The sequence below is a fragment of the Gigantopelta aegis genome, chromosome 5 (assembly GCF_016097555.1).
Source record: "Gigantopelta aegis isolate Gae_Host chromosome 5, Gae_host_genome, whole genome shotgun sequence".
NCBI classification, from domain to species: Eukaryota; Metazoa; Mollusca; class Gastropoda; order Neomphalida; family Peltospiridae; genus Gigantopelta; species Gigantopelta aegis.
The window spans coordinates 34,843,344-34,869,754 of record NC_054703.1 but is presented as its reverse complement, the minus strand read 5'-3'; the positions used below and the strand labels follow the sequence as shown (position 1 = coordinate 34,869,754).

At 40.0% G+C, this 26,411-nt stretch overlaps 2 protein-coding genes across 3 annotated transcripts in view; one reads left to right on the top strand and one right to left on the bottom strand.

Annotated features, from left to right (window-relative positions):
• LOC121373238 overlaps positions 1–6,847 on the top strand; it is an 8,750-nt gene extending 1,903 nt beyond the window's left edge. Inside the window, exons 2-3 of the mRNA XM_041499741.1 lie at positions 3,575–3,616; positions 6,355–6,847. Coding sequence (XP_041355675.1) covers positions 3,597–3,616; positions 6,355–6,772 — 438 coding nt within the window. The 5' untranslated portion in view covers positions 3,575–3,596 and the 3' untranslated portion in view covers positions 6,773–6,847. The remainder of the gene's footprint in view (positions 1–3,574; positions 3,617–6,354) is intronic.
• A 148-nt stretch (positions 6,848–6,995) lies between these two features.
• The window catches only part of LOC121373239 (teretoxin Tan14.1-like), a 36,404-nt gene continuing 16,988 nt past the window's right edge, over positions 6,996–26,411 (bottom strand). For both annotated transcript variants that reach the window (XM_041499743.1, XM_041499742.1), the window contains exons 2-3: positions 23,597–23,801; positions 6,996–7,589 (exon numbers count right to left, since the gene is read on the bottom strand). In XM_041499743.1, coding sequence (XP_041355677.1) covers position 7,589; positions 23,597–23,801 — 206 coding nt within the window. In that variant the 3' untranslated portion in view covers positions 6,996–7,588. The remainder of the gene's footprint in view (positions 7,590–23,596; positions 23,802–26,411) is intronic.

Here is a 26,411-nt window from a genome sequence, read left to right as displayed (position 1 = left end):
GCAGATGTATCTATGTCGGAGAGTGAGGAAGGTTTGAACACGCAAACACATACAAACACATACACCTAGTCCAGGAGCCAGGCCGATGTATCTATGTCGGAGAGTCAGGAAGGTTTGAACACACAAACACACATACACATACAAACACATACACCTAGTCCAGGAGCCAGGCCGATGTATCTATGTCGGAGAGTCAGGAAGATTTGAACACTGTTTCTTAGCTAAAAATATGTGTATATTTTAGATATGCAACTATTACTTGCCTAAACCTGTACGTTAATTGGGAAATTGCATACTTTTAATGGTACGTCAAATAAATTTTTTTATCGATCTGCTGCTACCTAAAAACAACAGTCCATGGAACAGAAACCAAATTTCATGAATAGGGGAGATTAAAGTCTTTAAAAAAAATAAAAAATTCATGACATTTAAAATCTAAGCGTTCCATTTTGTTTTCCTTGATTTTCATAATTGGTCAATTCGACCTACATTTTCAAGGTCAAATGAAGGTAATTGTTTCTCAGTACCTAATAATACTGTAAATGACACAGAACCTTGGTTCTTTTAATTCGTTCAACCAATATTGATCAATATTAATCATTTATTACTTTGGTTTATAGATATATCCATTACAGATCTAGTAGGGGTGCTTCCTGGTCGAAATTTCAGGGGCAGATCCATAATTTAACAAAAGAGCTAAATGTTTAGAAAAAGGAAGGAAATGTTTATTTAACGACGCACTCAACACATTTTATTTACGGTTATATGGTGTCGGACAACACAGATGTTTGAGAGGAAACCCGCTGTTGCCAATTCACACACACACACACACACACATATATATATATATATATATATATATATATATATATATATATATATGTGTAAAACCTGTCTTAAGCGGTCACACAAGAGAGTAGATAAAAGTGGCCGCTTAAGACAGGTGGCCGTTGATTACAGGTTGCGACATATAGTCTTTAAAAGATATGCTGTTATTTCTTGTGTTAACGTCTGTACTGCTAATTAATGAATGTGTGCTTCACAGTTTACTATAAATAAACTTTTGACATGTCGCCTCCTACCGGAAAAACTGTAATTGGAATGTATTAAATTAACCGTTCTCAACAAGTTTGTTTTCTCTTTCCATTTAATTATTTAATTTCTACTTCATGCGGTGTATTGTCATAATAAGTGAATCTACAAATGTCAAGCGTAGCCTGTCCAGAGGCAATTGATACAGAGTAGAAATGTCGGGACTGAATGGGTACTAGTATTCCTGAAGGTGTGAAGATCGGTTATTTGCTGCATCTTATGGCTGTTGTTAAATATCCCTTTTATATAATAGGAAACATTTACTGTGGCCGCTTAATACAGGTATTATAGCGATTTGGGATCCGATTTGAGTGGCTACTGACCGCGTTAGACAGGTGACCGCTTATTACAGGTTCATTTACGTTATAAATCGTTTTGGGGGGGGGAGTGGCCGCTTAAGACAGGTGACCGCTGAATACAGGTGGCCGCTAGGTCAGGTTTGACTGTATGTATGTATGTATATATATATATATATATATATATATATATATATATATATATATATATATATATATATATAATTACAATTATATCCAAAAACAATTCAGCTGGCAAGATTTGAACACGCTGCGAGTATTCAAAATTCATTCGATGTTTAGCGGTTGGATGATGTATATTTATGTCATTAAATAGATAACATTACTGTGTAGAACACAGTGGCGTAGTGAGGGGCGGGGTGGGGCACGGGGGCAAGATGTTTAGCGGTTGGATGATATATATTTATGTCATTAAATAGATAACATTACTGTGTAGAACACAGTGGCGTAGTGAGGGGGCGGGGTGGGGCACGGGGGCAATGGCTTCTCCCATCAATTTTTGTTTTAGGATATATATTTTTTATTTCCTCCAAAAACAAATGAAGATCGTGAAAAAGTTATAATATATAGATAATAACATCATTTTCAATGTAATATTGTATATCTACGCCCCCACATCAATGTTTTTTGTTAAAGATAGATATTTTTTGTTTCTTCCAAAAAATTGAGATTGTGATCTAGTCATAATATATACAGAATAACATCATTTTCGAAGTAATGCTGTATGACTATACTATTTATAATTCTATTGAAGAGTTCTGTTAAAGAATAGCATTCTGTTTTCGTTCTCAACAGCTAACCGTTAACAATGCATGTCCCCACACGTTGTGATTTAAACAATTATTAATAATAATTAATACAGAGCAAAAAGATACACGGAGAAAAGACTCAACCTTGGACAACTCCATTAAATATGAAAGAAAGAGATATTTTCTTTAATAGGGTATGCGACAGTCTGGATGTTGAAATATTTGCTACGTTTACGTTCAGAAGAAGATTTATTCTCTTTTTTTCTTCTTTTTTTTTCATATATAATTCTTATATCCATTTGAGTAACAATATGCTTCTAGTAAAAAAAGGGTTAAAATGTTTTTATTATTATTATTATTATTATTATTTTTAAATATAAAAATAGATTAAAAAACCCCAAGAAGAATATTAATATTAATCATCGGCTATTGGATGTCAAACATTTGGTAATTCTGACGTATAGACTTGGAGAGGAAACCCACTAGAAATCCATTAGTAGCAAGGGATATTTTACATGCATCATCCCACAGACCGGATAGCACATACCACGACCTTTGGTATACCAGTCGTGATGCACTGGCTGGAACGAAAAAGGGTCTAATGGGTATGTGTGTATGCTTGCGTATCTGTATGTGTACGTTTATATATATATGTGTGTTTGTATGTGTATGTGTGTGTGTATGTGTGTGTGTGTGTGTGTGTGTGTGTGTGTGTGCGTGTGTGTATGTGTATCTGTATGTGTATCTGTATGTGTATTTATGTGTATGCGTATTTGTATGTTTGTTTATGTGTGCATGTATTATATATTTGGGTATGTGTGTGTGTGTGTGTGCGTGTGTGTGTATGTGTGCGTGTATTATATATTTGTATATGTGTGTGTGTGTGTGTGTGTGTATGTGTGCGTGTATTATATATTTGTGTATGTGTGTTTTATGTTTATTTGTATGTATATGTGCAATGTATGTGTATTTGTATATATTTTCAGTGCGTGCTTGAGCGCGTGTCTATCCATCTATCTCCATCCATCAATTTCAAATCGCGTTTCGTTCTATAATGTACATGTTACTAATGTGAGATAAATATAGAATACTAAACAAGCTGGCCTGTCATGCCATTTTTATGACATGTTTGGTATCTGACGAGCGAAAACACTGTTTTATAAAAACAAATGGTATGAGAGGCAAGCTAGTTTAGTATTTTATTTATTACAAACCAACTGCAAACAAGCCGCAACGCAGAAGTCAGCAGATGTGGAGACCTACTAGACGTTATTTTTCTACGAATTGGGTCAGCAAGTCATCTACGTCACGCTCACGTCACGCCAATATTACACTAATTAGATATTGAGTAATTGTTATGACATGAGCAATATCTTACACTGGTGTGTAATAAATATTGTTTTCCTATGTTTACAGGTAATATATCATCGTACCTACGATGTCCTCGGATGTACTCAGGTAAATATTACAACTATTGCAATCTTTATTACAGGTTACACACCACAATTATTTACTCCATGCAGTTCAATACAATTTCCATGTCCGAATATATTCTGTGAAAAATACAACACTGTCGAGAGGGTCATGTCGCTACTTACTTTACTGTATTAGCGTGCCTATATACAACACTGTCGAGAGGGTCATGTCGCTACTTACTTTACTGTATTAGCGTGCCTATATACAACACTGTCGAGAGGGTCATGTCGCTACTTACTTTACTGTATTAGCGTGCCTATATACAACACTGTCGAGAGGGTCATGTCGCTACTTACTTTACTGTATTAGCGTGCCTATATACAACACTGTCGAGAGGGTCATGTCGCTACTTACTTTACTGTATTAGCGTGTCTATATACAACACTGTCGAGAGGGTCATGTCGCTACTTACTTTACTGTATTAGCGTGCCTATATACAACACTGTCGAGAGGGTCATGTCGCTACTTACTTTACTGTATTAGCGTGTCTATATACAACACTGTCGAGAGGGTCATGTCGCTACTTACTTTACTGTATTAGCGTGTCTATATACAACACTGTCGAGAGGGTCATGTCGCTACTTACTTTACTGTATTAGCGTGTCTATATACAACACTGTCGAGAGGGTCATGTCGCTACTTACTTTACTGTATTAGCGTGTCTATATACAACACTGTCGAGAGGGTCATGTCGCTACTTACTTTACTGTATTAGCGTGCCTATATACAACACTGTCGAGAGGGTCATGTCGCTACTTACTTTACTGTATTAGCGTGTCTATATACAACACTGTCGAGAGGGTCATGTCGCTACTTACTTTACTGTATTAGCGTGCCTATATACAACACTGTCGAGAGGGTCATGTCGCTACTTACTTTACTGTATTAGCGTGCCTATATACAACACTGTCGAGAGGGTCATGTCGCTACTTACTTTACTGTATTAGCGTGCCTATATACAACACTGTCGAGAGGGTCATGTCGCTACTTACTTTACTGTATTAGCGTGCCTATATACAACACTGTCGAGAGGGTCATGTCGCTACTTACTTTACTGTATTAGCGTGCCTATATACAACACTGTCGAGAGGGTCATGTCGCTACTTACTTTACTGTATTAGCGTGTCTATATACAACACTGTCGAGAGGGTCATGTCGCTACTTACTTTACTGTATTAGCGTGCCTATATCCAAACGAGTTTCAGGCACATGTCACTACTAATTTTAGGGAGAGCTCTCAACTGACAAGTACCGTGTAAACAATCAACATAGGTCGAACCACGACATTTTTCAGTTAAGAGCAATCATGCCTGAGTAGCCTACCGCCCCGTGTTGCTGTCATTCAAGTGGCATATGCAAGTAACTTCACAAAACTGGTTATTTAAATACCACAGAGGTCAACTTACGTGTAATCATTAAAGGAAGATTTCAAACGGCATATCAGAAGTTTGTAGTATTTTCCTAAACCGGACTGTATTAAGCTGCTACAGCATTTCATTTCATTTCAGCTTAATTTCGTGCTTATATCAAATTAAGGTTCAAGCACGCTGTCCTGGGTACACACACACACACACACACACACACACACACACACACACACACACACACACACACCTCAGCTATCTGGGCTGTCTGTCCAGGACAGTGTGTTAGTTGTTACTTGTTAGTGGTTAGTGAGAGAGAAGAGGGTGTAGTGGTCTTACACCTACCCGCCAAGTTGTTAAAACTCTCTCTGGGTGGAAGCCGGTACCGGGCTGCGAACCCTGTACCTACCAGCCTTATGTCCGATGGCTTAACAACGTCACCACCGAGGTGAACCTGGTTGTATAGAGGCTACAACAAAATTATTAAAATTACAATTTCGAATTTCACCATAAATGTTTTTGACATATACAGGAATATTCGTTGTGCATTCATATCACATTGGGTCGAATGGTCGATTCCTGTTGGTTATCCCATTCTCTGATTGTTCTTTTCCCGTCCCAACCATAGCCACGCGATTGGCATATATAACGCCGTGGTATGTGCTGTCCTGTCTGTGGGAATCTAAAAGGTAGCTAATGCAACGGATTTCGTCTACGTGTGAGAAATATCAAATGTTTGACATCCAATAGCTGATAATTAACAAGTCAACATAAGCCGATCCAGGACGTGTGGTGACCAAGGGAGCCATCCCACGTAAAATATTCAGGTGCCCCATTTTTCTTCTTTGAATTTTTTTTACACTGGGATGCCCTTTAGACGAGTTGCTCCATATGCCCATTTTCCTTTACCTCCCCCCCCCCCCCCAGCAAAATATGTCCTGGATCTGTCCCTGATCAATATGCTCTAGTGATGACATTATACAAAATAAAGGGCGGGACGTATCTCAGTAGTACAGTGCTCGCCTGATGCGCGATCGATCTAGGAACGATTCCCGTCAGTGTGCCTAGTGGGCTATTTCTCATTCCAGCCAGTGCTCCACAACTGCTATAACAAATTCAGTGGTATATATTACCCTGTCTTTGGGATGGTGCATATAAACGATCCCTTGCTGCTAATCGAAAAGAGTAGTTCATGAAGTGACGACAAACGGGTTTCCTCTCCCAATATTTGTGTGGTCTTTTAACATATGTCCGACGCCATACAACCGTAAATAAATTGTGTTGAGTGCGTTGTTAAATAAAACACTTCCTTCCTTCTTTAAACGAAATAATCTTTACTTTTCCTTGTTCTTTCAGTTTGGGAGGTTTTGACGCTTTACACCTTCTGGGGGCGGTAATGGTTGCTGGAATTTGCGCAATAATCATCTACAGTCTCTGGGACTGCTGCAACCAGGACGAATCACCGACTAATTCTCCGCGCGACGAAAGAGTCGTTGTCAACCAACTGTACGCAACGGAACTGGAACCCGGACTAGTGGTCTTACAGAGTCAGGACGGAGCATACTTTCGTATTCTACAGGAATGTGAGTCTGCCGAGTTCAGAAACGAACGACCGGGAACGTCCGGAAATAAACAAACGTTTCTGAACGGAGACCCGGTGACCTACATTCCTCGCAACACGAGAACGGAAGTGCGTAATGTCGCCACCGCACCGCAACCTAGTGACGAGAATCTGATGGCGTGGAACGTCCAACCACCTCCTTACGGAAACTAAAAAAGAAGAATGTTATAAAGTTTTATTGGAAATTTAAAATAAAAGAAGAGGAAGAAAAAAAAAAGGATTAATTAATCAAGTTTTTTTGTGTTTTTCTGTAGCTGGGAAAACCGATCGCAATGCTATTTGTTTTCCATATAATGGATTGTATGTGTGCACTGGGGTGAGGGGAGAGAGAGAGAGAGAGAGAGAGAGAGAGAGAGAGAGAGAGAGAGAGAGAGAGAGAGAGAGAGAGAGAGAGAGAGAGAGAGAGAGAGAGACGATGGCAGGGAAGGAGAGGGGGAGGCATAGAGAGAGACTGTCAGATAGTGCAAAGGAGAAATATGGGGGTGGGGGAGAGACAGAGGGTGACGGAGAGTCACCATATAACCTTAGGTTTGAAATCTGGTGAGAAATAATCTTTTAATCTTTCTTTCTCAACCATTTTGTTAAATAGCGCTTTTACATTGATAAAATATAAAAACAAAAAACAAAAACCATTCACATAGAAAGTTATACCTTTATTGTTTAATAATATATTTTTTTACAAAGTCATGTTACAAAAACAAGTTTCACTTTCATTTTAGAACATTTCTTTCACAACTGTTTCACAGGAAAATCCAAACAAATTGTTCTGTAACGAAAAACGTTTTCCAAAAAGAGAGAAATATCCAATGTAGGTATACTGCAGAAACAAACAGACGAGAAACCGTTGGGTGGTGAAAGGTCATAGGTCAGAGAGAAAGAGTGAAAGAAACGACACTGCTGATTGGAGGGCTCGAACGTCTGCTCCAGCTGGACAAATGACGTCACTCCTGCCTTTTTTTTAGGCAAGCATCTGAAAAAAAAAAAATTATATATAAATTATATATAATTATCAAAATAAAACAAGTTTAATTATTCACTCATTTCATTTTAATTTGTCTTATATCCAATTAAGGTTAAAAGTAGTTTTTCTGGTCAGATATTTTACATCGGCAGAGAAAACCCGAAACAATTGTGTATTTCTGGGAAGGCGCGCACCATACCCTCCTCCCCCCCAAAAACAACAACAACAAAAACCCCCACATAAAAACCCCACCCACCCAACAAAACAAACAAACAACCAAAAAACCCCCAAACAACAACAACAAAAACCCCCAAACAAACAACAAAAACAACAACCCCCCGCACTCCTCGAAATGATAGTTAACATGGGAGAACTGTGGCTAAGAGTAGCAAGACGTGACTAGTTTATCAAGTACCACTAATTTATGGAGTCATATTGATTCGTAACCTACATTTCTAATGTATTACGTTTAATGTCACCTGTCGCCAAACAGAATTAATATACAATACATTTCTTTTCTCCCCACAGATTAATATCCTCTCTCGCCCTCCTCTCTCTCTCTCTCTCTCTCTCTCTCTCTCTCTCTCTCTCTCTCTCTCTCCCCCCCCACTCTCTCTCTCCCTCTCTGTCTCTGTGTCTCTCTCTCTCTCTCTCTCTCTCTCTCTCTCTCTCTCTCTCTCTCTCTCTCTCTCTCTCTCTCTGTATGTATGTATGTGTATATATATATATATATATATATATACATACATACATAAACACACACACACACACACACACACACACACACACACACACACACACACACACACACACACAAATATACATGTATACCATATGTATATTATCATTTCACCTTGGAATTGTGAATATCTTATTTTCGTGCTTAAATCCAATTAAGGTTCAAACACGCTGTCCTTGGTTCACAACTAGAGCACATTGATATATTAACCATCGGCTATTGGATGTCAAATAATTGGTTATTTTTGACATACAGTCTTAGAGAGGAAACCTGCTACAAAATGTTTTCCATTAGTAGCAAGGGATCTTTTAAATGCACCATTCCACAGACAGGATAGCACACACCATGGCCTTTGATATACCAGAGGTTGTGCACTGGGACCGGCCTCGGTGGCGTCGTGGTAGGTCATTGGTCTACAGGCTGGTAGGTACTGGGTTCGGATCCCAGTCGAGGCATGGGATTTTGAATCCAGATACCGACTCCAAACCCTGAGTGAGTGCTCCGCAAGGCTCAATGAGTAGGTGTAAACCACTTGCACCGACCAGTGTTCCATAACTGGTTCAACAAAGGCCATGGTTTGTGCTATCCTGCCTGTGGGAAGCGCAAATAAAAGATCCCTTGCTGCCTGTCGTAACAAGAGTAGCCTATGTGGCGACAGCGGGTTTCCTCTAAAAAAACAGTGTCAGAATGACCATATGTTTGACGTCCAATAGCCGATGATAAGATAAAAAATCAACGTGCTCTAGTGGCGTCGTTAAATAAAACAAAGTTTACTTATGCACTGGCTGGAACGAGAAATAGCCCACTGGGCCCACCGACGGGGATCGATCCTAAGCCGACCGTGCATCAAGCGAGCGCTTTACCACTGGGCTACGTCCAGCCCCATTGTAAGATATTTCTGACTAATTAAATTTGTTCAACAACTAAAGTTACATTCTAAATTAATTTCATTTCAACTTATTTTCGTGCTTATATCCAATTAAGGTTCAAGCACGCTGTCCCGGGCACACACCGCAGCTATCTGGGCTGTCTGTCCAGGACAGTGGGTTAGTTGGTTGTTCATCAGTGCTTAGTGAGAGAGAAGAAGGTATAGTGACCTTACACCTAACAATTGATCTCTTAAGAACTCGCTCTGGGTTGGAGCCGGTACCGGGCTGCGAACCCTGTACCTACCAGCATGTAGTCCGATGGCTTAACCACGACGCCACCGAGGCTGGTCTAAATTTATTAAAAATATATATTAAAATATTCGCGTTTCTTTGTTGTTTCAGTATGTGTTTTCTGAGAGCTATATAAAAACAGTACAGTGGTTAAGATATCACCTGTGATGGACAGAACCCTCTAGTGAAGTCAGAGGCTGTGCCCACGACAGGCGTGCTTGAACAACAGTTATCTGATGGAAGCATGCCAAAAAATTACCAACTCCCGCACCCACACATAAGATATCAAACATAAGCAGGAGTCGTAATTGGCTGAAATTCCAGCCGGACATTCCCGTCCGATAAGCTACAAATTCTACCGGACCGAATCACAACCTAACGGACAAAAGATGATAATAAAGTATGAAAGCAAAAGAATTGTCAGTCCATCGAGACGGCAGGCAAAGATATCTCCGGTCCGTGATGATGCCGATCGGCAAAAAGCGGACGGGACGACAGTATTTCGATCCCTGATAATGTTGGAAGGTAATGGGTTAACATCCCGGTGCTAGCTCAGACTCAGACTCAGACTCAGACTCAGACTCAGACTGAATTTCGTGTTTTGTTTAATCAATCATCGGATGTCGGATGTCAGTCATCTGGTAGTTCTGACACATTGTCATCTGGTAGTTCTGACACATTGTCATCAGAGGAAACCCGCTACATTTTTCTATATATAAGCAGCAAGACATATTATAAACAGGAAGAAAGAAGGAATGAAATATTTTATTTAACCACGCACTCAACACATTTTATTTACGATTATATGGTGTCTGACATATAGTTAAGGACCACACAGATATTGAGGGAGGAAACCCACTGTCGCCATTTCATGGGCTACTCCTTTCGATTAGCAGCAAGGGATCTTTAATATGCACCTTCCCACAGACAGGATAACACATACCACGACCTTTGATATACCGGTCGTGGTGCACTGACTGGAACGAGAAATAGCCCAATGGGCCCACCAACGGGTGTCGATCCCAGACCGACCGCGCATCAAGCGATCGCTGTACCACTGAGCTACGTCTCGCCCCTATTATAAACAGGACTTACCTAAAAGACAGGACAGCACATACCATGACCGTTGATAAACCAACACTGGCTGGGGCGGGGAAACCCAGAGAATAGGTCCTCCGAGGGGATTTGACCCTTCGACCTAAGCACCTCAGGCGATCGCTCTACCGACCGGGCTAGACCCCATACTGAGCTAGACCCCACCCCCACCCAATTCCCCCCGAGGGAAATTCAACAGCTCAGTGGGTAGGAGAAAGCCCTCAACGCTGACTTCTTTCAAAACGCTAAACATTAACCCACTCTCGCCGACATAACTAGAGTGTACCACGACATCATGTTTGCACCGTAGTTCGCTAAAAGCACGAAAATCAAGTTACGTTATATAACATGTTATTTATTTTATTGAAGGTTTTTTTTCTCCACACACGTTTTTTTTCTTCTCCTTTTTATTTATTTAATCGTCCAATATATACTCCAGTCACAATGAGGCTGCGCATTAGCGAAATGTTTTACACGGCAGAGAGACGACTTTGCGACTTTAAAAATAAACTACCGCCACGTTCTATTGCATTTTATTCGATAATTGGCCTTGTCGATAATTCATCCCTTGGGGTTAGGTTTCGTTACACACGCGTATTTAGTGAGCGTGGTGCTAATCCTGTGAGAAATGACGAGTGGTACAGCAACAATCTCAACAAGTTTGTCAGTCTCTCTGTCGCTTTATGTCTGTCTGTCTCTGTCTCTCTCTGTCTCTCTCTCTCTCTCTCTCTCCTCCTCGTCTCTCCCTCGCTCCCTCTCTCTCTCTCTCTCGTCTCTCTCTCTCCTCTGCCTTCTCGTTCTCTCCCCCTCCTCTCTCATCTCCTCTCTCTCTCTCTCCTCCTCTCTCTCCTCTCGTGGTGTGTGTGTGTGTGTGGTTTGTGTGTGTATGTGTGTGTGTGTGTGTGTGTGTAGTGTGTATGTGAGTGTGTGTGTGTGTGTATGTGTCTCTGTCTCTCTGTGTCTATCTCTGTCTCTGTCTGTCTGTCTGTCTGTCTCCTCTCCCTCCCCTCCCCCCCCCTCTCCCCCTCTCTCTCTCTCTCTCTCTCCTCTCTCTCTCTGCTCTCTCTCTCTCTATCTCTCCTCTCTCCTCTCTCTCCCCCTATATGACTCTGGTTATTTCTGATTATAGTGTGTTATGTTATTTCATTGTACATTATTTTATAGGAAAAAGGACAGTGCAATAGCGCTGAAGTGTCAGAAAGAAAAATCCAGAGAAAGAGAGAGAGAGACAGAGAGAGAGAGAGAGAGAGAGAGGGAGAGAGAGGAGACAGAGAGAGAATCATGAGGAGAGAGTGGAGAGAGAGGGAGATGAGAGAGAGAGAGAGAGAGAGAGAGAGGAGATGGAGAGAGGGGAATGGAGGAGAGAAGTAGAGAGAGAAATATATATCGTTAAGAGTGATTGTGAGGAGAGAGAGAGAGAGAGAGAGAGAGAGAGAGAGAGAGAGAGAGAGAGAGATGAGAGAGAGAGAGAGAGAGAGAAAGAGATAGGGGTGGAGTACAGATAGCTATAGTTATACAGATTCCATTTCTCTCATACACACGTTCACCCCCACCCCTCACACACGTACACGCACGCACGCACCCTCGCATACACAGATATTGATCGCTGTGTTTGAGTTTCTCTATCAGTCTTTCTACTTAACGGTTCACGGTTGACTGCTTTTGACTGTGTACGAAGTTAGAAAACACGATAACGCACAATTAACCCTCGATCTCGTTAAACCAGCCTCCAGGAAAATGGGGCAAATTTAATTTTGAGAAAACATACTTGAGCAAGCTTGAAGATATTTTTTTGTTAAATGAGCTAGTGGAATAATGTCACCAGCTGGAAGAATGTGAATGAAAAGAGGTTGCCTGAGGTGCAACGGTTCACAGGGTCGACCCCCACCAGTATTCATGTTTAATTGTTTAATGAAAGGATAGTAGGTGTGAAATCTGGTCCAAAGGTAGGTCACTCTATCTCTCCCTCTCTCTCCCCTGTCACTCTCTTCCTATCCCCCACTCTCCTGTCTCCCTCCCTCTCCCTCCCATCTGTCACTCCTCTCTCTCTCTCTCGTCCTTCTTCTCTCTCTCCTCTCTCTCTCTCTCTCTCTCTCTCTCTCTCTCTCTCTCTCTCTCTCTCTCTCTCTCTCTCTCTCTCCACTACTCTCTCGTCCCCTGTCACCATCTGTCCTTTCTCCCCCACTCTCCTCTCTCCCTCCCTCCTTCTCTCTCGCACACGCACACACACACACTCTTAACACTCTCACACACACGCGCACACGCATGCACACACACAAACACTCTTTCTCTGTATCTCTGTCTCTCTCTCTCTCGCTGCTCTCTTCATCTCTCTCTCTCTTTCTCTTCTTCTCTCTCCTCCTCTCTCTCCCTCTCTCTCTCCTCTCTCTCTCTCTCTCTCTCCTCCGTTTACTTTCATTCCTCTCTCTCTCTCTCCTCTCTCCTCTCCTGTTCCTCTCTCTCCTCTCCCTCTCTCCTCTCTCTCCCCTCGAGGGGGCACTCTCTCCCTCTCTCTCTCTCTCTCTTCTATCTCTCTCTCATATATATTTCTATCGATATATCTCTCCCCATCACTCCTCTCTCTCTCCCTCTTCTCTTCCTCCACCTATCTCTCCCCCCTCTCTCTACTTCATAAAATGTGAAATGTGGCAACGTGATATTTGGTCCAAAGAAAACAATTTTTTATTTCCTTTATATAATATGGCGATTGTTAAGTAACTTGCGGTAATAAAACAACAAAGGTACAATAATAATACTCTACCATAATAAATATATTAAAAAGGATTGGCATTTCCATACCAAATATTTTGACATTATAACTGTAGTGTGTTAATGGTGCCGAGTGCTCACGGACACTAACATAACATAAACAAAAGATTTATTTATAAATATGTCTGGTTGCAGGTGCCGGAAAGATTCTAAATTAAAAAATGATACTTTGGTAGCTAATGTAAATGTCTGTATAAACGTAGCATTTTATAGCTGATAATATGTAACGTTTGATTCGGTGTTGTCGAACTTACCATTAATTCGTCACGTTTCAGTTTGCAAAACAACTACAAACTACGTCAATACTACGACACTGGTGTCGGCGGCTTAATGTTTAAAGGGACATTCCTGAGTTTGCTGCAGTGTTTAAAGGGACATTCCTGAGTTTGCTGCAGTGTTTAAAGGGACATTCCTGAGTTTGCTGCAGTGTTTAAAGGGACATTCCCGAGTTTGCTGCAGTGTTTAAAGGGACATTCCCGAGTTTGCTGCAGTGTTTAAAGGGACATTCCTGAGTTTGCTGCAGTGTTTAAAGGGACATTCCCGAGTTTGCTGCAGTGTTTAAAGGGACATTCCCGAGTTTGCTGCAGTGTTTAAAGGGACATTCCCGAGTTTGCTGCAATGTTTAAAGGGACATTCCCGAGTTTGCTGCAGTGTTTAAGATGTTATCGACTAACAGAAACCTTTTTAGGACTGTAATTACATATCAAATATATTTTCTGCATAAAATATTAGTGGCTGTATATTAAACGTGTTTCTGATCGTTCTAATATTTGTACTAGTTTAATTTCATTTTATTTCCTAAATATTGTTTTCGTATGTACGAAATTATTTGAAGATAAAATCCAGTTTGGCTTCTTACAAATATTAAGACGACCAGAAACACATTGAATATACAGACACTGATATTCTAAACAAGAAAATATATTTATCAGGTAAGTCTAATCGTAGAAATATTTTTTTAGTCGGAAACATCTTACAATGCAGCAAACCCAGGAATGTCCCTTTAAGGGCTTTAATAAGGCATGCCTTTTTAAAATGACATATTGTAGGTTTTAAACACTTTCTTTGATAATAATACATTGCAGTACATTGTGGAGAGTGATACGTAGATATATAAGAGTACCTACACACTACTTAAAGGGACGGACCCTAGTTTTTAAACACTACAGCATATTTTTCGCTATTAGAGCCCTTTATGATCATTGAAATCAAACATTACTTATATTTTATTGTTTACGTTATTCATTTCCGCACATCCGAAGTGTTTCTGGTCATCCTGGTGTTTCTAATACATGTACCACGAATATATTTTATTTTATGTTTTTAAAAATGCACGTACTTCTAAGAAGTAACGGTTATGGAAACGAGCTTTAGTCTATTTTTAAAAGGTATTTCCCCATTTTATAGTCATGCACAGACTATCGTTTCGCACAATCCAAACCACTGAGGTAGGAAGCGGGGGTGGGGTGGTGGTGGTGTGTGTGTGTGTGTGGTGGATGGGTGAGCAAGGCGGCATGTGTGTGTGTGTGTGGTGGATGGGTGAGCAAGGGGGCATGTGTGTGTGTGTGTGTGCCCCCTACTTTTATGCACCTTCCTACGCCCGTGCAAACTTTATCCAAATGTTTTATAGGGTTGTAGAATAAACAAACATACTGTCCATTTTCACAGGTTGACGTTAGAGCCTGCGACCTTAAAGTTGCATTGTAATAATTATTATCGCATCCCTGTCCCTTAAACAAGTTTGTTTTGTTTAACGACACCACTGGAGAACATTGATTAATTAATCATAGTAGTCATCAGAGGAAACCCACTACATTTTTCCTAATGAAGCAAGGGATCTTTTATATGCACTTTCCCACAGACAGGAAAACACATACCACGGCCTTTGTCCAGTTGTGGTGCACTGGTTGGAACGAGAAAAACCCAATCAGCTGAATGGATCCACAGAGGTAGTTCGGTCCTGCGATGCATGCAACTCAAGCGAGCACTCAACCTACTGAGCTAAATCCCCCCCCCCATCCTTTAAAGTACAAAGTTTAATAATAATAATAATAATAATAATAATAATCTATCTTCTAGAACAAAAATTCAAAATAATTTGTTGTTATTTTATGATAAATGCCAACACCTTTGATATGATATGTATAAGAAGAAATGCGCTACCAGAATTTCTATAGTTGAAACATGAAAAATAATTTTCTTTTTGTTCACGTGTTGTGACAGGACAATGGCATGTCTGTCTGCCACGTGATTAGCTGACATACTAGATGCCTGTTTCATAATACGTCCACCTGCTGTTAGCGATTCTTTAACATTATGTTTGTAAATCCAAAATAGCAAAAATCATTAAGAGATTCAGGATCATGTCTCAGTTTAGAAACACAACAAGTCTTGACTTTTACGGTGAACCAGTGTCTAATGGATTCAAATGGGTAGAAATGTTTGCAAGACTTTACATTAACACCTACCAAGGGAAGAGCCAGCGGGAAGCTGTGTGTATGTGTGTGTGTGTGGGGGGGGGGGGGGGGGGGTATAGCAATGACGTAGTAAAAGTAAAGCATACCTGGGATTCATGCTTATAATAACAATTAAGAGTCCAGACTCAACATCTAATGACGTCACACGCATACAATTTGTATGACATTACTGTCTCTAATGGAGTCTCGAGTCTAGACTCTAAATGATTTAGAAGCACCAGGCCAGGTGTTTTTGGCCAAATAATAGTTTCTTTATTTATTTATATATTTATTTATTATTATTATTTTATTATTTAAATAGCTGGTAGAGAGAAATTACTTTCCGAGTGCAAAACCAAATACAAACTGGTCCGGTACCACTGCCATAATCGGGTGAGGTGGGTAAGGAATCATGTTCTCAACCACATCTCTTTTCCCACCCCCTTTATATATTCCTGTCGCCCCTAACACGACAATGACGGCGTGGGTGACACCGCCCATATTGTGGGTGTCAGCAGAGAATCATAGTGGGCCCTATTTGTGTGTTTTCTCACCCCAACCAGGCCTGATCCTTATAAAACGTTTAGAGCCTGGAATCGATACTCTAATAGTCTGTTGGCGGGACGTAGCCCAGTGGTAAAGCTCTCTCTTGATGCCAGTCGGTTTGGGCTATTTCTCGCTCCGGCCAGTGCATCACAACTGGCACATCAACGCCCATAGTATGTGCTATCCTGTCTATGGGATAGTGCATAATAAAGTTTCCTTGTTGCTAATCGAAAAGAGTAGCCCATGAAGTGGCGACAGCGGGTTTCCTCCCTCAATATCTGTGTGGTCCTTAACCATATGTCCGACGCCATATAATCGTGAATAAAATGTGTTAAGTGCGTCGTTAAATAAACCATTTCCTTCCTTCCTTCTAATAGAGTCTGAGACACTAACGTTATGGCAACGTCATACAAATTGTATGCGTGTGACATCATTGGAAATTGAGTTCGGACTCTAAAAGAATGAATGAATGAATGTTTAACGACACCCCAGCACGAAAAATACATCGGCTATTGGGTGTCAAACTATGGTAGGACTCTAAAAGATGCATGTGCCCAACGATCGGTATATCAAAGGCCTAGGAGTGTGCTATCCTGTCTGTGTGAAAATGCAGATAAAAGATCTTTTGCTGCTAATAAAAAAATAAATGTAGCGGGTTTCCTCTGAAGACGACACGTCAGAATTAACAAACGTCCGAGATTCACCAGCCGATTATTATTAAACCAATGTTCGGTACTCGCGTACTCTAATGGTGTCGTTCAACAAAACCAACTTTTAACTGTTCCTTTAATCGTACCGTGTTTTTTGTTTTTAAATAGAAGACTGTGGACTTTTAATCACTTTATCTGTCTTAATTAATTACTTAACGGCCACCCACCCCCGCACTGTACCAACCAAACTTCGCCCTAAACACGACTTCGGTTTCGCGCACGTAATAGATGGAAAAACCGCGCCGAAGCCAGTCGAAATCGACAACTTACGCGTCATTCCACGCGCGACGCGTCACGTGCGTCGATGTAAAAGTGCACGAAAATGGGAACTACTTTCAATTAGGTGATGCGGCCGTCTCCGCCGGCATTGTTTCTGTCCACAATGGACGATTAATGGCGGGCTAAGACGAGTGACACTGACTGCGGTTGGAAATGTGACGTGCTATTAAGATCTAATGCATCGCAGCCAGATGGTGTTATTGTATTGGAAACCTGCTGCCAGTGTACGCCTTTAGGGTTGCACTGAACCAAAACACTTTTCATTGGTGACGATATTAGCGTTTTCCCACAGGGCTATCTATGAACAGTGCCCTGCGTGCAAACCTGTCGAACCAGAAAGCGGCTCGCTGCATTTAAAAAAAAATATTAAGCCGAAGAAAGTGGATATCGGGTTTAGTTACAATAATACCCCCCTCCCCCGCCCCACCCCATCAACAAAACACGACGACAAATGGTATTTTGACAGGATTCGAACATACTGTGTAGGTTCACGGGTAGGGACAGTGGCGTAGCGAGGTTGGTGTGTAGGGGTGGATGGGGGCGTTGATGTGTGTGTGTGTGTGGTGGGGGATGGAGGTGGTGGCGGTAGCCATATAACTTTAATTAAAATGTGTTGTGCGTCTTTAAATAAAACATTCCTTCCTTCCTTACTTCCCCTTCCATACTTCCATGGACATAAAAAACAAAACACAAAAAACCCACCAAAAAAACAAACAACCCCTCCCCCCCCCCCCCCCCCACTAAAAAAAATAAGAAAACTTACATATTCTTCCTTCAATATTTCCATGGACATAAAAAAAAAAAAAAATAATAATATTCTGAAATACGCCAAACTAGTGTTGCGTAATGGACTATCCACATTTCAAAGCCATTGATACAGACAACGGATTAATCTAGTCACAAGTGATATTTAGCCCGGCTACAGCCTTTTAATGTTGTTGTTTTTCTTCCCATGAATACCGCTGCTTTAAACATCGGGATCATTTCTAGCAGGACCCTGGTATTAGAATGTTTATTTTGATAATATTTACAGATTTAAGTTTGGCTCGGATAAAACGTTAAAAAGGAAAGAAAAAAAGAAGTTTTTTTTTTCTTTTTTCTTTTTAATGGATGATATAATCTATAGTGTTTCTGTGTTACAAGTGCTCCCGATATTAGAGCCTTAACGAGAACCGGTAGCTCAACGTAGATTGGCTGTAATTTGGGTACACTGATACCTCGACCCACATTCCGCTTGATGAGGGTAACGGCGACCAGTCGCGTTTTAACAATAATGGAGGCTGACGGAGTGATACCTCCCACGAGATTTAACCCCCCCCCCCCCAAAAAAAAAAAAAAAAAATCCCCAACAAAACCCCCCACAAAAACCCCCCACAAAAAAAAGAAAAAAAAAAAAAGAAAGAAAAAGATATTGTGAGAGAACCATGCACTTCCTTGATAATATACTGATGGGAAAAAAATAGTGCAACACATAAATAGAAAGAGCAAAAATTGACCACAACCAAAATCCTCATCTGCAATATCAGGAAGTTAACTGCTTTACACAATCTGATTAAAATTAGCTCTACTGGTCTACCAGTAGATCTAACAGCATTGCATGGACTCCCATATCCAGGTGACATTTCACCCATAAATAACAATTTAAATATCGACCAATTACACTTCGCCTTTTATAGCGTTATTTGGGAGCATACAAATTCTAAAAATATCGGACGAGACTATTTATGCAATAGGCGAACTTGTTGGTTTATTTCAACATTACAAAACAGGGAGAAAAGTGCAGTAATAAAATCTGTATTGTATACTAGTATAAACAGATTTTATGGCTATACCATCACGGTTTTTTTTCGTCTTGAAACGAATTTTATATAAACTTTTATATTGAAATTAGTTTCCGCATACTTCGTAATTCACCCGAATCATTTCGTATACCCTCAACATAATCCCGAATTTTTTCAAATTCTTTTCAAATCACTGGCATGATTTTGCAAGTAAGGTTTTGATTGGTCGAATGAATGGTCAATTGGACATGATCTACAACGGGATGCTGTTAGATCCACATGTAATATATAGTAATTAACCAGTGGAGCTAATTTTAATTAGATTGCTGCTTTACTGACAATTAAATCCAAATTCATTCATTCATTCATTTTAATTTATTCTCGTGCTTATATCCAATTAATTAAGGTTCAAGCACGCTGTCCTGGACACACACACACAAAACAACAAACACACACACACACACACACACAACACACACACACACACACACCTCTCAGATATCAGGGCTGTCTGTCCATTGCAATGGGTTAGTAGTTAGTGGTTAGTGGTTAGTGGTTAGTAGTTAGTGGTTAGTGGTTAGTGAGAAGAGGGTGTAGTGGTCTTACACCTACCCAATTGAGTCGTTAAAACTCGCTCTGGGTGGGAGCCGGTACCGGGATGCGAACCCAGTACCTACCAGGCGTAAGTCCGATGGCTTAACAGCGACACTACCGAGGCCGATGAAAATCCACATTCCATCTCATTATTTTACTGAATGTGATCTCAAATACCTTGTATGTTCCCATACATTTTTTTTTTCATCAGTATATTTTGCAATCCTAGATAGAGACAGTTAATGCGTGAATACATTACTCTTTTCCTCCATATTATTCCACGGTTAACACAGACGGCGCCATAAAGCATTATTCGTCTTGCTTAAGTAATGAAATTTTGATTCCATGATAGTTTTTATGGTGGTTTTTGACATGTCTGTTTTCCACTCACAAACACTTCACAGCTCCGTTCCTAAAGGTATAAACAAAACGGGGCAAACGTAGCTCAGGGGTATGGAGCACATAAAAGATCTATTGCTTGTTTTATTTAACGACACCACTAGAGCACATTGATTTATTAATCATCGGCTATTGGATGTGAAATATTTGATAATTTTGACATATAGTCTTAGAGAGGAAACTCGCTACATTTTTCCATTAGTAGCAAGGTATCTTTCATATGAGCCATCCCACAGACAGGATAACACATACCACTGCCTTTGATATACCAGTTGTGGTAGGCTGGCTGGAACGAGAATTAGCCCAATGGGCCCACCGGACGGGGATCGATCCCAAACCGACCGCGCATCAAACGAGCGTTTTATCACTGGGCTAATGAAAAAATGTAGCGGGTTTCCTCTCTTAAGACTATATGTCAAAATTATCAAATGTTTGAAATCCAATAGCCGATGATTAATATATCAATGTTCTCTAGTGGTGTCGTTAAACAAAACAAACTTTAACGTTTAGTGCAAGAGGTTGATATGCACTTAAGGTAATCTCAGCGCTAAAGGCGACCCCACACGATGCAAGTAGGCCAATTGTGACAAGACAACCCCCATTAAGGAATGTGGCCCCACTTGACATTGTGACAAGACAAGATGCTAAGACAACCCCTCTACAGAATGTGCCCCCACTATAGAATGTGCCCCCACTATAGAATGTGTCCCCACTATAGAATGTGCCCCACTTGAGATTGTGAGCCCCCACCCCCCCCCCCCCCCCCCCCCCACACACACACCCACCCGTACTTCAAATATTCAGATATCGTCCCAACGAGTCTGCTATTTCCAGGCATCTTAAAGCAGACATTACTACAAAAAGTGACTATTAAATGCATCTCTACTAAGCGTTTTGAAAAGTGCAAGGATTTTGTATGCGAGAATGTAATAGCAAAACAATAAAATAATATTCATCGTCATGTACTCCTAATACAATCCTCTACATTGCGACCGATTTTAGTCGGATATGCGACCTTTTTTTCATTTGGCGACTAAAACATTTCATACTATCTATATAAAAATATAAGTAGGCGCCATCTGGCTCCTAGGTGGAAAAGTTAACGTAGAAGGCTGCACTGCTTTCAAATTATGATCAGAACATGAATTCTTATTTAGTATCCCTTTAAAGATTGCACAAGATTACTTTAAAATTTAATTTCTAGGCTGTTTTGTTTTTAAAGATCGGCTTTCAATGATCCACAGGTGCGTTCGTGCATATGCCTAGCTACGCGCCTGACTAATATTTATTTAATTTCTCTGATGCTGGTTCTCAACTTTCATGGGCGGGATGTAGCCCAGTGGCAGAGCGCTCGCCAAATTTCGAAAGGTCGTAGCATCGATCGGCTATATAGGAGTAAGATTAATACTAACATTAGTTGCGAAGCTTCAACATTAAAAGTACACGTATGCACAGTATTGCAGTGATTGCATAAAACTGGAATTAATTATCGTTGGATCAGCTTTTGCTTTGGCTGCTGTTAAAAGCCTTGCCCTTTTTAAATGTTTATTTGCCAGCTGTGCATATTCGATTATTCGGTTCAGTTAGTTATGTTGGTAAAGAAACCAACCCCATGACGTAATATTTATTTTAATATTTGTGCTTAGGAACTATTTACGTGTACGCCGTAAATCTGTTTATCCACAGAGAATGCTCGACTTGTATGCAGTTTAACGAAACCCGAGTGAATGCGATAAACAAAACTGTAAATAATACTAGTACCTGTGCTAATTATAAAATGAAATGATATTTATTTTGTAAAGGCAGATCTCTACCTATGCTAACGTACTTTCTGCTTCATTTAAAAAATCTATACCTATATATGTATAACTGTACACATTTGAGAATAGAGTTTGAATAAAAGCTAACACCTGTCTTAATTATAAAATGAAATGATATTTATTTTGTAAAGACAGATCTCTTCATAGGCTAACATACTTTCTGCTTGATTGAAATAATCTTGACCTATGAAAGAACAACTGTACAAAATTGAAAATAGAGTTTGAATAAAAGCTAATACCTATCTTAATTATAAAATGAAATTGTATTTATTTTGTAAAGGAAGGCCTCTTCCTAGGTTAACACGCTTCCTGCTTGATTGGAAAAAATGTTGACCAATGTATGTACAACTGTACATAGTTGAGAACAGAGTTTGAATAAAAACAATACAGATGAATAGGATCGCTTGGCCTATATTGTAAAATTAAAATATATAAATAATTTAGTTATCCATGGTAACTACATGTCATATACAACTGATCTTAATTACGATTGAACACCCCCCCCCCCCCCCCCCCCCCCCCCATTCTAGACTGCCTGCTATAACATATTAGTTGATAATAAATCAATGACCAAGAACTCCATTAACAAAGTTCACTGAAAATATATTAGGCTCCATGAGCATTATATTTAAAGACTTGATTTCTTTTTTAACATTGCTGGATTATGCTTTACACAAAGCTAGAGTTTTATACAGTTGTTTTATGATGTGAAGAAAACCATTATAGAAGAAAGAATTGAGTTCTGTGTAATCAATTTGACCTTTCTCTTATAAGAACTAGCATGATCTTGCTACCAATAGCTTTAGGTTCATATGTGTACTTTTAAAAGGATATTCACTGGGTTTGCTACAGTAAAATATATTTTGCATATATGTATAGTTGCACGTAGCCCAGTGGTATAGCACACGCCTGATGCGCGGTCGATCTAGGATCGATACTCGTCGGTGGGTCCATTTGGCTATTTCTAGTTCTAGCCAGTGCACCACGACTGGTATATCAAAGGCCGTGGTATGTGCTATCCTGTCTGTGGGATGGTGCATATAAAATATCCCTCGCTACTAATGGAAGAATGTAGCGGGTTTCCTTTCTGTGACTGTCAAAATGACCATATATTCGAAATCAAATAGCCGATGATTAATAAATCAATGTGCTCTAGTGATGTCGTTAAACAAAACATACTTTAATTCAGAAAACAAAAACAAGGGGAACAAATATGCTAAATATTTAACAAATTCTGTAATTTCAGCGAATTTCGACTCCTGCTTTCACAAATTATCTAAAGTAGTTTTAAGGCATACTGTCACGAATTTAAGGACCTTATTTCTCCAAAAATGGATAATAAATAAAAATTACATTAATTGTTGGAAACCAAATCTAGCTATCACATCACCTTAACTGAACCATGATGGAGTGAAATCCATGCCATCCCACTCAGCAATTTTAGTTTTTGAATTATGGACCATTGCCATAATTCAATTATTTTTACAAAATGTCATTAATAAATGGAGTATGATGGCTATGAAGATGGTTAAATAAAGTACATTTAGGGACAAATCAAATTATTTTTGTTCAGGTAATATTTTGTTAGACCATTAAATAGGTCAGTAGTCTGTGACAATATGCTTTTAACTGCTGAAATACACTTATATTTAGTAAAAATGTATTTACCAGTGACAGAGTGACTTGCACTGAATGAAGTTCATGCTGCCACCGCCTCGCATACAGTTGTTAATGCAGTGACCCAAGCCTCGCTTTGACTGTCTGATGGGGAAAATCGGATTGCCGACCATCAACTGCCGTAACCTTGTCATCAGGATTCTGGCTGGGTGGATCTTGTAGACGGCATCGTTATCGCCCGAACTGTCGTAGTCACCTAAAAAAATAGAATATGCAAATAAAGATTGTTATTACAGTGGCAAGGCGAAGATCTATTACTGATAGCAATGACGCTGTTGGTGAGAGCAGTGGTAAAAAGAACAATGGTACTCCCAGACGAAAAATGCCAAAATTATCCCCCAAACAAACCAACCCAAACAACCCTCCAACTCCTCAGTATCAAAGAGATAATGAGTGAGGAAAGCCACTGCCGCCATGTCATTGGCTACTCGTTTTGTTTACTACTGACATCCAATAGCCGCACAAGTGGTGTAACAAAGACCATGGTATGTACTATCCTGTCTGTGGGATGGTACATATAGAAAATTCCTCGAAAAGAGTATCCCATGAAGTGGCGACAGCGGATTTCCTCTCTCAATATCTGTGTGGTCCTTAATCATATGTTCGACGGCATATAACCGTAAATAAAATATGTTGAGTGCGTCGTTAAATAAAACATTTCCTTCCTTCCTTCCAGTAGCCGATGATTATTTAATCAGTGTGCTCTAGTGGTGTCGTTAAATAAAACAAAATTTCTTTTCGTTTAGGAACTGTTTATATGCACCATCCCAAAGACAGTATAGTAAATACGACGGCCGTTGTAAAACAATGGTTGGAACGCGAAATAGCCCAATGGGGCACACAGTGAAACGATAATTCTGAAAGAACTTCTTGGAACTCCCAGACGAGTGAAAAACACATTTCAACCTGATTATCTGAATCACACCGAAATTCGAAACATCTATGTCTAAATGAAAAACCGAAGATGTCAATGTTTTAATGAAGATTAAACGTTTTTTTTAAGAGGAGACCAAACCCTCTAATGTCTGCCCCTTACGCTTTAAAAACAGTGTATTTTCGAGACCATGCCAAAAACATTTAGGTATGGTTGGGTCGGATTCCCAGATACACAGGGTTTTTTTATAAGCCTTAGATGCGGTTTTGTTTGTTTTGTTTAACGACACCACTAGAGCACATTGATTTATTAATCATCGGCTATTGCATGTCAAACATATGGTCATTTTGACACAGTCATAGAGAGAAAACCCGCTACATTTTTTCCCCATTAATAGCAAGGGATATTTTATATGCACCGTCCCACAGACAGAATAGCAATACCATGGTCTTTGAAATACCAGTCGTGGTGCACTGGCTGGAACGAGAAATAGCCCACTAAGTCCCGCCCCCTAGATGCGGTTATGCATATGCAAAATAAGATGGCCTAGGATGCTGCCCATGTCTCACAGGTGATCGCAGACGATCACAGCCGATAGGAGGCTTATATTTTATATTGCAGTATCAGACCATCGCGAGAGACAGGACGTAGCCCAGTGGTAAGGCGTCCGCCTGATGCGCGGTCGGTCTAGGATCTACCCCCGTCGGTGGATCCATATTTTTTCTTTCCAGCCAGAGCAGCACGACTGGTATATAAAAGGTCGTGGTATGTGCTAGCAGACCATGGCGAAGAGCCAACACCAAAAGACAGCAGGGCAAGACTGGAACACAGTTGCTAGGTTACAGACAACGCATGCTACCAACGTGGGCACAGAAAGTAACCACACACGTATATACATTGAAAAACAATTTCAATAAATCAATGTGCTCTAGTGGTGTCATTATACAAAAAAAAAAAAACCCAAACCCCCCACTGTACGCCTACGAAATTAGAGTTTGCGACTTTAAGTGGTATCTGTCCGAGTCATTACCGAGTCATTAGATAGGACTGCCTTAATGCAACAGTTGGATTGTTTCTATTTCCATCCAGTGATCCACGATTCCCCAATTTAACGTGCATTCTTACTCCCATCCTCTAACACCATTTCATTTCACTAGTACAAAAATATAAAAAAAAATTACTTTCGTAATAAACTCACGTAATTTGGCAATGCTATTCACAGGAGTCATCGTCGTTTAAAACAATGTACCAGTTTAAAAAAACAAAAACAAAGACCCCCGCAAAACCCCGCTTGATGCGCGGTCGGTTTGGGATCGATCCCGTCGATGGGCCCATTGGTTTATTTCTTGTTCCAGCCAGTGCACCACGACTGGTATATCAAAGACCATCGTATGTGTTATCCTGTCTGTGGGATGGTGCATATAAAAGATCCCTTGCTGCTAATGGAAAATGTAGCAGGTTTCCTATCTAAGATTATGTCAAAATTACCAAATGTTTGACACCCAATAGGCGATGATTAATAAATTAATATGTTCTAATGGTGTCGTTAAACAAAACAAACTTTAATTTAGAAAAAAAGAAGAAGACAAAGATGGGTAAAAAGTCGCTAAATGTTTGACATCTAATAGTCGATGATTAATAAATCCGTGTGCTCTGGTGTTGTCGTTAAACAAAACAAACTTTTAACGTTTTTGTATATGAGACATCCATTGTCAAATCGTCAAACCATCAGTTCACTAAATAAACCAACTACAGAATTTGGTTTAATTACAAAATGGTTATTATTAATACTAATAATAAATGATAATAAAAAGGGAGTAAACACGGGGGCGTGGGGCTCTCCAATGTCCATTTCTCATCTAACTGTAATAAATTGTCTGCCTCACAAAGGCTGATGGGTAATTTTAGGAAATGGCAGTTTGTAAAGATCAC